The following is a 12,611-nucleotide window of genomic DNA, read 5'->3' as shown; positions in this document are numbered from 1 at the left end:
TCTGTTAATTATTTTAAATTTTTCCCAGCTTTGTAAATGAAATTTGGTGCTTTTCCTAGACTATTAAAGATTTCAGTGTTCCCTTTAAAAATAACCCAGTTTCTTTTTATAATCTCTTTAAGTTGCTGTTCTCCATTTCCATAAGTAATGACCATGCTAGTGTTGTAATCTTTCTGGGTGGAATATTTGGTAATTTGTTGGTGGGTGATTTCACCACTAGCCAACAAGGGCTTATACCTTGAACCCCATCCCTCAGTGACTTGTTCGACAACCTTTTCCAATAAATGGTTTGGATATCCTCTTACTTTGAACATTTCAGTAATGTTGGAAACTTCCTCCAAAAATATTTCCTTCCTTGAAAACATTCTACCTGCCCTTACCAACTGTCCCTTAAAAATATTCTTTTTAGTATGGAAAGGATGACAACTTTGAAAATCTAGATAACTATTCGAAAAAGTGTCCTTCCTATGGATTCTAGATTCAAACTTTTTTTGTACTTTATCTTTAGAAATCATGACATCTAAGTAACTTATTTCCACTTCTGAGCAGTTGGCAGTAAATTTAAAAAATGGGCAAATCTGATTAATGTACTGAAGGAAATTAATAAAATTAGATTTCATGTCGTTCCAAAGAATAAAAATATCATCCAGGAAATGATAATACATGAGCCATTTCTGTGAATAAGAACTTGTGAACATGTTTTTTCTCACATGCATAAAGTACCAGGTTGGCATAAATGGTGGCACAAGTGGCCCCTATTGCCACTCCCTGCACTTGCTTACAGAATTCTCCTTCAAAGGTGAAATAATTATTAAATAAAATATATTCCATTGAAGCCATGATGAAGTTGATCATAGTGTCTGAAAGATGTGTAAGTTCCCTAATGGCTTCATAAAACAAATCTAAACCCTCCTTATGGGGAATTGAAGTAAATAAATCCACTACATCTATCATGGAAAAAATAACTTCATTATTGTACCATTTTTCATTAAATTTAGACAAAAAAATCACACGAATCCTTCAATAAATAATCCACATTTTGTATAGAGTCTTTCAAAATTTTGTCCACAAAAGTGCAAAGGGTGTGTGTAGAACTATTATGTGCAGAAATAATAACCCTAAATGGAGGTTTGTGAATACACTTATAGACTTTAGGAATACCGAAGGCTGTGGGTATAAAAGGATGCTCTGTTTTTAAAAAATTGTAAAGCTCTTCTGAAATAACTTTTTGAAGTAAAGAATCTTCCAAAAAGTATAAAATTTTCCTATGTGCTAAAATGGTTTAGTTCTTGAATGATATTTTATATTTCTCTGTATCTGAAAAAATCATGGTAAGTTCATTCACATAATCTATCAGATTGTATAATACAACTCCCTCCCCCTTATCAGGCTTCATAATTCTATGTGTCTTGTTCATTCTCAAATTGTTTAGTAGGGTGAATTCATCTCTACTCAAATTAAATCTTTTGGTGGAATTGTGTTTTTTAATTTCATTTTGAATCTCCACTTCACATGCCTTCTCAAATGCCATAATTAAGGGATGCAATGGGGGGTTGAAACAACTTTTCTTTTTGAACATGTGCTTTTCACTATTGTAATTACTAGCTGCAGCCCCTTTAAACATGATCTTAAAATTTAATTTTCTAGTGTAAAGCTTTAACTCTGTAATTGTGTCCACTATTTCCATTTTACAAGTAGGAATAAACTTAAATCCTTTCTTAAACAAAGAAAAATATGTAATGTCGACCTTTAAATCTGTGTAATTATAAATTTTGAAACCATCCATTGAGAACACTGTACCATTGTGTGTCACCTGAATGTTACTTTCGCTGGGTGCATCCTTTATCGGTGGCTGTTTCTGTACCCTCCCCTGTAATTCCCTCTGTTGTTGGGTCTGGGTGGGTGTGCGTCCACTAAAAAAACTTTTTGTTTGTTCCTGTTCTCTAAACATTCAGACCTTCTAATAGGGGGAAAATTTGTATTATAATCATCCAATAAATGGTCTTGTTCTCTTACTTCTTGTTCTGCTTTAATGTTCTTGTGTGATGTGTTGTATCCTGAATCAAATACAGTATTAACATCATTAACCTCCATAGGTACATTAGAAAACGAAAACGGAAATGGATACACATTTTTCTTTACATAATCATTGTCATCTCTAAGAAGTTTTTTTCTTTTTATGTTCCAAATTGATTTTTACACTGTAATCAACCTTTTCAAAAATGTTTTCATACTGAACCGTGTTAAATTCAAACAATAAATCATTTTCAAGCTTCCTATTCATTTTTTCTAGATCTTCCAACATGCTATTAATATGTTTACAATTAGTTTTAATGATAAAATCCATTAAATCCAACCCAAATCGATCAAAAAGCTGTAAAAGTTCATCAGTCACAATTACTAATGTTCAAGCCATTAGGAAATTTGAAAAGTCTGAGCCCTTTGGGAACATGTTTTTTCTTAACACTCTCCTGAAGGTATAAGTTATCACATTGGAGAGCACGTACCTTAAATAGCATAAGTTCAAAGTCTTTCATTGTGGTGTTAAAAGATTGGTGCTCGTGTCTATAATCATCCTGTAAATTATCTCCTGGAAACTAAACTTCTTTCATAATCTGTTCCCTGTAGCTGGAGAAGGACAAATGTTTAGCCGAGGGGTTAGCCATATTTTCGTCATTATCATGTGATCGTTTGCTGCCCTCTGGTGGTTTTTCAGAAAAATCTTCTTGGTTAACTAACCTTGGAAGGAAGGTACTAATGTCTTTTCTTCGAACATCAGGGTGGGACGACCCAAATTGTGTAGCTTGAAAGGAATCTATTCTTTTATTTAAATCTGTTACTTGCTGTGATAATGCTGAAATAAGGACAGTTAAATCTATATTTTGAGATGCCATGTTGACCAGGGAATGATTAAAGCCATCACCTGTTGAGTCGTTTAAAACAGGATTCCTCCCTCTGTTGTCAGAAATGGAATCCTCCATAGCTCCATTGTGTTTAGGTGATGCCAAATGAAACTAAATCTCACCAAGAAGCCTCAGGAGGTGAAAGGCTCAAAATATCACCTTGTTTCCTCAAAATCGTTGGAGCCGTGTGGTACTACTCAGCCAAATGAAACTCAATAACTAATCCAAGATACACGTTTGAAGGACATCCAATTGTTAAAACCACAAAACAGTTCAATGCCCAAACGAGTAAGTAACACACCATAAGCTCAAAAGTATAAAACAATAAAACTAATGTAATTCCAGCAGTTTATTGGTTAAGCACTTTCTTCCCATAAAACGGGAACTTCATCAGAACAAGTTTCCCCTCCAAGTCAACCCTTTATATACAAAACATTTAATTGAAAATAATTAAACACCAATTAAAAAATAAATTTCTTAAATAAACACATATTATATATAAATAAATGTTAGTGCGTTAAAACATTATTAAAAAAACATGTTTGCAAGACATTCAATATCAAACTATAAAAAAAATTTAAGAAGTTTAAAATGTTAGCGCTTTTTTCTTCAATACAGGCAATAAAGATAAATAATCATTAAGTCCTGATTTTATCAGTACATTTAACTTGACAATCCAATATAATTCCCTCAAGTCCACGTTTAATTCCCACCAACTATCTCTGGGGTTTTGTTTAATGACCTCTAAAATACCAAACATAAATTTTGAAAAACAGTGACAAGTCAATGAATGTTTAAAGAGGGCATTGTTCACATTACCTTTAGCTATAGCATGTGTATGTTCATATATCCTAAGTCGGAATTTCCTCTCTGTTTTACCAATATAGTAATATGAACAAGTTTGATAAATGGCAATGTAAACAATACCCTTAGTATCACAGTTACCTCTTTGTAATGAAATACCCTTTTTATTATCTGCTATGTATAACACATCTTTGTTCAAGACGAACTGACATTGGTTACAGTGCCCACACCTGGTGGTCCCTTTCAATGACAAGGTCCTAGGTGAAATAAAATGTTCTGTTAAATATTTTAAATTTTTCCCAGCTTTGTAAATGAAATTTGGTGCTTTTCCTAGACTATTAAAGATTTCAGTGTTCCCTTTAAAAATAACCCAGTTTCTTTTTATAATCTCTTTAAGTTGCTGTTCTCCATTTCCATAAGTAATGATCATGCTAGTGTTGTAATCTTTCTGGGTGGAATATTGGGTAGTTTGTTGGTGGATGATTTCACCACTAGCCAACAAAGGCTTATACCTTGAACCCCATCCCCCAGTGACTTGTTCAACAACCTTTTCCAATGAATGGTTTGGATATCCTCTTACTTTGAACATTTCAGTAATGTTGGAAACTTCCTCCAAAAATAATAAAAGTAGATCTAACTGGCATGAATTCAGTTCCCAGTGAGCTGAGTATGTCTGCAATCAATGAGCTTGTAATTGTGGCATAAAATAACTACTGGTTTTTATAAGGCTAACCATCTATAAAATGTTGTACCCAACTATATCTATAATTATTTATATATAACAATTACATTTAATTTGTTCTCCCTCCCACTGCCTGTATACTTTATTTAATAGTTTTTGCTATTTTTATCAATGATTTTGCTTTTTACTGTTGGTCATTTTTTTCTAAGTTTTAGTATTGTTGTTGACATTAAAATTTCATCTATATTATATTATGCTTTATTATTTCAGTAAAATTATACTGCACTTCAATGCTTTCTGCCATTAGTGATATTACCAAACGCATCTATTTTAACTTATACTCTTCTATTTCAGTGTATTGTTTTCTTTACTGCTTCATTTGTAGTTTCTATTTCTTTTATTTACACTCATTAATATGTTTACGTTTTGGAATCATTTCCTTGGTACTCCACTAAAAATTACACATTCCAGGTAGATATTCTTGGTTAGGAAATGTAAATACATAAATGGTGTATTGCTGAGTAAAATTAAGTTGAAGACAGTTTTGGTGAAACAGAAGTATAAAATTTATACTTAAAGAAATGCTTTTCTGAAAAAGTTCAAATTGATACTTCCTTCCTAACATTAGTGGGTGTTCTGATCTGATTTTATTTGGATAAATATTTTGTTATTCTACTTTGTGCTAACATGGGGAAGTAAGCTTTGCTTGTTATTTACTTTTGTTGCATCAAAGTTCTGCAAATGAGTAATGAAGATAAGCATTTCAGTTATAGGTTCATAGGTTCATTGGTAAGTACTATTCTAGCTGCTCTTGCAGGGCACTTTAATCATAACCAGTTTCCCTTTTGGTGTTAAAATTAACCTACCCCATTTACTGTTAGATTGACCTTACCCACCCCATGGTCCATAGTTATATATTATCCCTGAGGGGACCCATGCATGGAATTAAGCATTTAGGAGCTACGTCTGTCCATTAGTAGTACAGGGGGCAGTCCTCAAGTAAATGTTCTGCTTCCCAGCCATAGGTCCAAGTTGTGTTTGAACATGGACAGGGATGAGCTTTGTTTTATGTGAATAGGGAGTCTGTTCCACAGCAGTACTATCCTCTGTGAGCTAGACATGTCCCTTCAAGCCATTCTAGTGACACTGCAGAAGAGGTTTAGATCCCTAGACCAATTATTTCTGATGCTGTTTGGCTTACATCATCTGGTCAATCCATCATTAATTGACCAGATGATGTCTTGTATGCCAGACACAGACCAATTCTTAGCTGTCTGTAGGATACTGAGTATAGTGAAAGGGTGTTGAGTTGTTCCATATTGTTTAGGCCTTATATCCTTATAGTAAGGTATCTCTGTGGGTGTTTCAGCTGTTGCATGTGCCTGGACATAGTTAGTTAGTTAGTTAGTTAGTTAGTTAGTTAGTTAGTTAGTTAGTTAGTTAGTTAGTTTAGTTAGTTAGTTGGCATTTTTTTACTGGGAAAGTCTGATTGGGCATGAATCCTGTTTTCATCAGAGGCCTGGGAGAAAAGCTCCAACATACATAGTTCAATTAATAAACTACAGAATATTATCACATAAAGTGCAGTGGCAATAGTAGAATCGACATACAGGATAAATAAAGTTAGATTGGAAAATCATACAGTGAATATAAAACAACAATCATAGGATACTGAACACCTAGTAAAGTACAGTCAATAGTGATAACCAATGGTAAAGATGTTAAGCATTTTAAATATGGCCAAAAGAGAAAGAAAAGAGATTTTGCAGCTAGTGGAGATTAGGAAATGAAGTTAAAGTAGGGAACTATTGGAGAAGTAATTGGTGCTTTGGCTCATAAAAGAAGGGAGGAAAGGAAAGGAAAGGAAAGGAAAGAAAAGGAGAAAAAGCAGAGCAAGGGAAAGAGAAGGAAGAAGGGAGAAGGAAGGAAGAAGAAAGAAGTAATGAGTAGAGTCAGCCTAGTGTAAGACTTGTACATAGCCAAGAGTTAAGGAGAAATCTCTTTCGAGATTGTTTGAATATGTGACTACATGGCATTGCTCTAATATCTGTAGGAATACTGCTCCAGACCTTGGCTACTGAGTAGGAGTATAGGCAGTGACCGATAGATTTTCTTTGGTCTATGGATTTCAAGGAGGTGTTTCTCAGATAAGCAAAGAGGATAATTAGGGAGTTAATGGTTAAGAATGGTGCTGGTTGATGGGCAGGATGAGGATTTGTATAGTACTTAATGAGCAAGGAGGAGTTGGGTGAACTCGAGGTAGTGAGGTAACTCAAGCCAGTTTAAATATCTGAATGTAGAACAGTGGTGGGACTTGTATGACTGACTGGCTGCAAATCTAACTACTTTGTTATAGCAAAGTTTTTGTCTTAGGAAGATCTGAATATTGGTAAAAATTGGTGAGGCATATAGTAATGAAGGAAGGAGGTATGCATTGGCAAGGGTAACTCTCAAGGAGTTGGTAAGGAAAATGTTAGATCTATAGAGCATGCCCAGTTTTTGGTGTGTTGTTTTTATACACTTTTAAATATGAAGATCAAATTTCAGTTGATCATCTATTATGATAAAAAGTAACTTTGTGTGAGGTGCAACTTCAGTTTCAGTGTTGTTGAGAGAGGATATTTTGAAGGTGTCTTTTATGTATGTTTGGGATTTGGGAAAAAATAAGAGCAGTTTGGTGTTATTTTGATGTAGGAAAAGCTGATTGCCAATGAACCAGTTTTCAGTAAAGGTAAAAGCCTGCTGAGTGATGGATTATAACTGGGAAGCACTATTAGATGAGCAAATGACAGTGGGGTCATCTGATTATTGTATAAGTATAGCTTACTGGGAGGATGTATGTAGATTACTTATAAATATGTTAAAAAGTACAGGCCAAGTACAGAGCCTTAGGGAACACTTGTATTAACTGGGAGAAAACATGAGTAAGTAAATACATGTCAAAGTGGGAATTATACTCAAAGGCTGGCTCAGTGAGGGCTGATTAAAGAGGAACAATGTCATCCCTAGATCTAGACAGAAGCTCTTTGTTTATAAGCTGTGCATATAGGAGTTTCTTGTAACAGGAAACACATGTTGGTCAAAAGTTAGGTCACTGTCCACATGAATTCCCAATCTTAAATAAGTGGGTCGTCTCTTCTCGGTGTATTACCAATATCATAGTTTGTTAGAGTAGGTGACTTCCCATAGGATACAATAATGCATTTTTTGGGATTTAGTAAAGTTGTTTGCCTTTTCCCCATTCATGTCCCACTATACAGTTATTATACTTAAGTGATGAAATTTAGATTGCCCCCCCCCCTTCCCGAGGATTACACTTGTTTTAGTTACAAGCTATAAAAACATACAATGTTTACATAACCTGCTTAGGAACAGAAATAGGTTGCTCACTCTCCAATAAATGATCTCCACTGACAAAGTGTCTAAGTGAAAGAAGGTAAAACATATGGATTACTATGCAGAAATGAACACATTATAACCAGATTGCTTATTGTGTGCAGTAGGAATACTTACAATATTTACATTGCTTAACTGGTTTTATTTATTTATTTTTTTGACAGTGTTGATTGGATATTGTGTGTGCATGTGTGTGTGTGTGTGTGTGTGTGTGTGTGTGTGTGTGTGTGTGTGTGTGTGTGTGTGTGTGTGTGTGTGTTTTCCATACAGTTAGTTTACATTGAGTCCGGGTAGCTGCATGAAGAGACAAATAGTATATGCAAAGTTCATAGGATCTGAATGCATTATAAGCTTATTTATGTTGGCTGATTTTTATACATGACAATCCTTCATATATATTTTTTTCATCAAACACTTATTTGAAGGTCTGAAATCTAGTACTTTGGATATGTTTTTTTCTGTCTATTCATATATTCCATAATTAATTTTGTGATGCTCACAGAACCACAAGCTATCCCAGCAAGCAGTGCATATATGGTAGAAAACGTATTACTTATACATGTATTTATTTCTCTCTTTATTTATTATATTTGTTAATAGGATTATGGAAAAATTCAAGAGGACTCATTTGAAGCCCTTGCCTAGGAAAACATTGCTTGCACAGGCATGAAGGACATAATACAGAGAGAGGAAAATAAGCAGATGCAATCCAAGTTACCAGACATAACAATGTCTAATGTTTACATTACTTGCTTAGCAACACAAATAGAGTGTTTACTCGTCTAGTAAATGATCGCTACTAACAAAGGGTCTCTAAGTAAAAGAAGGTAAAACATATGGGTTACTATGCAAAAGTAACACATTATAACCAGATTGCGTGTAGTAGAAATACCTGTAATATTTATATAGGTTAAGAATATTATTCATTAGTAAGACATAGATCATAGGTTGTGTGTAAGAATGGTGAAGCAAAGCTACAGACACAGGATGCCAGTCTATCAGACAACACATGCACATTTGTGGGCAGGTTAAAGGACAGACATTTCATCTAATTGCTTGTCATGGGAAGAGAGCAAGAAAAGGAGTACCAAGTAGTAAGGGAAGTACAGACGGCAGTCCTGTGGGAAAATGGAGTTCAAACGCTTTTAGGCAACATTGATAACTACTGTGTCACTCTACACATATTTTTACTAATTAAGAGACATAATATTCAAATCGCTAATTCTGAACTCAGTCTTCTAAAATACTAAAACATCATTTGCAGCATATGCAATTATTTAACCTGATGTCCCTGGTGAAGCCCTAAGGATTGAATTTTGGATACTTGGAACAGCAAGACAGAAAATGTGAATCTGAAGAACAGAGAGCCAAGTCTGAGATTGTGGTGCTTCCAAGTGTTCTTCTTATTCTGGGGTGTGGTGCTTCCGAGTGTTCTCCTTGTTCTGGGGTGTGGTGCTTCCGAGTGTTCTCCTTGTTCTGGGGTGTGGTGACCTTGACCTCACTCTGTGTAAGTATAATGGGACATTGGTGCTGATGGAAAACCCTCCTGCAAAAATGCTTTATTGCATTCACAGCATGTTTTGAAACTCCCTATGAATATAGGGCTGATTTAATTTTATTTTCATACCTGCAGAATTCACAGATTTCATAATTACAGGTTCATAAGAAAGTCCTAAGCAATCAATCCACAGACTATTACAGTCCTAGACAATAAATAATATTCAAAACTGTATTTCAGCCTCTAGGAGGGAAAGATACACTGCTTGGAATTTGAGGCTCCTCATCCAGTTATCTACATTTACCTCAAAAGTGGCAAGGGTCCCCGTGGACTATGATGTTTGCAGATGACATTGTGATCTGTAGTGAGAGTAGGGAACAGGTGAAGGAGACCCTGGAGAGGTGGAGATATGCTCTAGAGAGAAGAGGAATGAAGGTCAACAGGACTAAGACAGAATGTGTGTGTGTGAATGAGAGGGAGGCTAGAGGAATGGTGAGGATGCAGGGAGTAGAGGTGGCGAATGTGGATGAGTTTAAGTACTTGGGATCAACAGTTCAGAGTAATGGTGAGTGTGGAAGAGAGGTGAAGAAGAGAGTACAGGCAGGATGGAGTGGGTGGAGAAGAGTGTCAGGAGTGATTTGTGACAGACGAGTACCAGTAAGAGTGAAAGGGAAGGTCTACAAGTGGGTAGTGAGACCAGCTATGTTATATGGGTTGGAGACAGTGGCACTGACAAAAAGGCAGGAGTCAGAGCTTGACGTGGCAGAGTTGAAGATGTTAAGATTTGCACTGCGTGTGACGAGGATGGACAGGATTAGGAATAAGTATATTAGAGGGTCAGCCCAGGTTGGAAGGTTTGGAGACAAAGCCAGAGAGGCAAGATTACGTTGGTTTGGACATGTGCTGAGGAGGGATGCAGAGTATATTGGGAAAAAGATGCTAAGGATGAAGCTGCCAGGTAACAGGAAAAGAGGAAGGCCTAAGATAAGGTTTATGGATGTGGTGAGAGAGGACATGCAGGTGGTTGGTGTGACAGAGCAAGATGCAGAGGACAGGAAGAAATGGAAACAGTTGATCTGCTGTGGCGACCCCTAACAGGAGCAGCCGAAAGATGAAGAAGACCTCAGAAGTGGCAAGGGTGCTACTCTGCTTGACATGTAGTAGAAGTTTGATTCAGATCTCAGATACAAGTTGGGAAACCAAACCTTTCATGCAAAAGTCTCTTATTAGTTTCTTGATCTGGGTACTTGAGGAACCATTTGTTTTGCAACAGAATAGGAGGTCAAAGAAAGCCAAACTTTTCATGGCCTAAAAGGCAAGACACAGATCCCTGCACAGAAGTCTAAAAAACTGAAAACAGAAAGGTGGCTGCCAATCTGTCATGACAGATAAAGCTTTTCAGGCCACTGATCTTTTCATTTGGAAATCTCCAAGATCTCTCAATCTGAGATCATGGGTTCATAGAGAAATACTAAACTAGCTGCCCTTGTGGGCCATTTTAAGCCCAGCCAAGTTCACTCTAAGGTGAAAATCAAACAATGCACATTTTCACTGTGAGGTAACACCTTAACTATTATGCCAACCCCCAAATACATACCAAAAGGTGCATTTTATTCAATAATGGGCCTGGTCAGATATAAGTAAAGGAGAATTATGACTTCATTAGAGCAACAGGAGATGCCATTAAAAATTAAAATATTCTTTTAATTGGATGGCTGAATTGTTGCAGAGATTTATCATAGGGAGCCATGTTGTTAATAGGCACTTGAACGTGTTGCAAACATTATGAGTTAATAGGGATGAGCATCAGTCAGTTTGAATCTCACATGCACTCTTTCATTTACATTTTTTGACATTACATCTGTTCATCTGAGCATTATGTGGTTATCCCATCATTTTTGTTGATTTAGGGAACTAAGGAAAATTAAGGATTTTACTATGATAGTCTTGCTTATCTGTTTATTCAGCTCTTTCTCTTCTGATTATAGTTTATATTTGTTAATTTGTAACTATATTTATCTGACTATCAATATAAGAAATAATGCTAGGTGTCTCTTAATAATTCTGCAATTAAAGTTCTCAGGCTTCTCCCAGATAACTATCATTTGCTTTAATAAGAAGCTCACTTGATATACCTTCAGTTTTTTCAGAATAATAACAGCTTAAATTATTATGAATGCAAGTCCTTTAGCCTACAGACTATAATAATTTACTGAATAAGGCAAAAAATAGAGAGAGAAACTGCAGTAAAATTGTCTACACTCAGGGGCTCTGTTGTTGTATTTCTCATTGTAGCTGTTATGGTTGTGCTTTTCACATGCAACTAGTTATGCCATTCATTTCATTTTAAAGTTGCTTCTGCTGTTGCTATTGCTAAACAACTTGACTCAAGCAAGTCTGCAGCACTAGGTATGTTGATGGAGTAATATAACTTGTACAGTATAATCACCGAATTATCAACTGCCCTGTCCTGTGATAACTGTCATGTTAAGTGGACTATATAGAAACTTAAAAGATTCTTATTTTCCATTTTTAAGGTTAAAAAGCCATTATTGTTATTATTATTGTTATTATTATTATTATTATTATTATTATTATTTATTACTTCTAAAAGTATCTAGATTTTAAATTGTGTCTTTCCTCCTGTTCTTGACATAAATATGTTGAATAAAAGAGAGTTTGCTTGTATGTGTGTTTGTTTTAATAGGGCTGACACAATGCATTCCATGATCTAGGCTGCTGTCAGCACTTCAGTAAAGATAATTACGCCAAGTCAGAAATTCCATGGCAACGCATGAAAATAGAATCCTCCAAATCAAGGACTCATTTTTTGTTACCAACATATAATTTCATATGGTCTGCTAAAAATAAAATCGAAAATTTAGATTACCAGTCTGAATCAGTCAGCACACTAGCCTTGCTGCCAGTAGAAAACAGTTGTTTTCTCATACCTGCAGTCTGTTGTCTCAGAGCCATGGGGTAAGGAAGCACAGGTTTGCTTTTGTGTTGCCCAGCTATTTCCAAGTTTGCAGCATTCTAGTTCTGTGAGTTGTGCAGCAGCTACAAAAGTAAGGGTAAGAGAAAGATATTAAGTAAGTAGATTTACTATAGGCCATCAAGTATGCTTAGAGTGTCAAAATCAACTATGGCATCAGGCAGTCTTTGTTCCATTTTCTGTACTGACACATATCAAATACCATGTTCACAAGTAACAGAACCATATATTAATACATACCACTTTTTACTTAAAACTGCAAAAGCATTTGGTCAGCTGGTACATCAGCTGCCTTTAACATTCATGTTACTAATTAACTGTTCCAACTTTTCA

The 12,611-nt window shown here is 35.5% G+C and overlaps 1 protein-coding gene across 1 annotated transcript in view; it reads right to left on the bottom strand.

The window, feature by feature from the left end:
• FBLN1 (fibulin 1) overlaps positions 1–12,611 on the bottom strand; it is a gene marked incomplete in the record, with an annotated part of 2,573,942 nt that overhangs the window by 2,340,416 nt on the left and 220,915 nt on the right. The window contains 1 exon segment of the mRNA XM_044088093.1: positions 12,235–12,343. Within this exon segment, the coding sequence (XP_043944028.1) occupies positions 12,235–12,343 (109 nt within the window).

The sequence above is a fragment of the Protopterus annectens genome, chromosome 11.part0 (genome assembly GCF_019279795.1).
Source record: "Protopterus annectens isolate FY-2018-M chromosome 11.part0, PAN1.0, whole genome shotgun sequence".
In the NCBI taxonomy this organism is placed as follows: Eukaryota; Metazoa; Chordata; order Ceratodontiformes; family Protopteridae; genus Protopterus; species Protopterus annectens.
The sequence above is the reverse complement of the archived record's forward strand: the minus strand, read 5'-3'. Positions and strand labels throughout refer to the sequence as shown.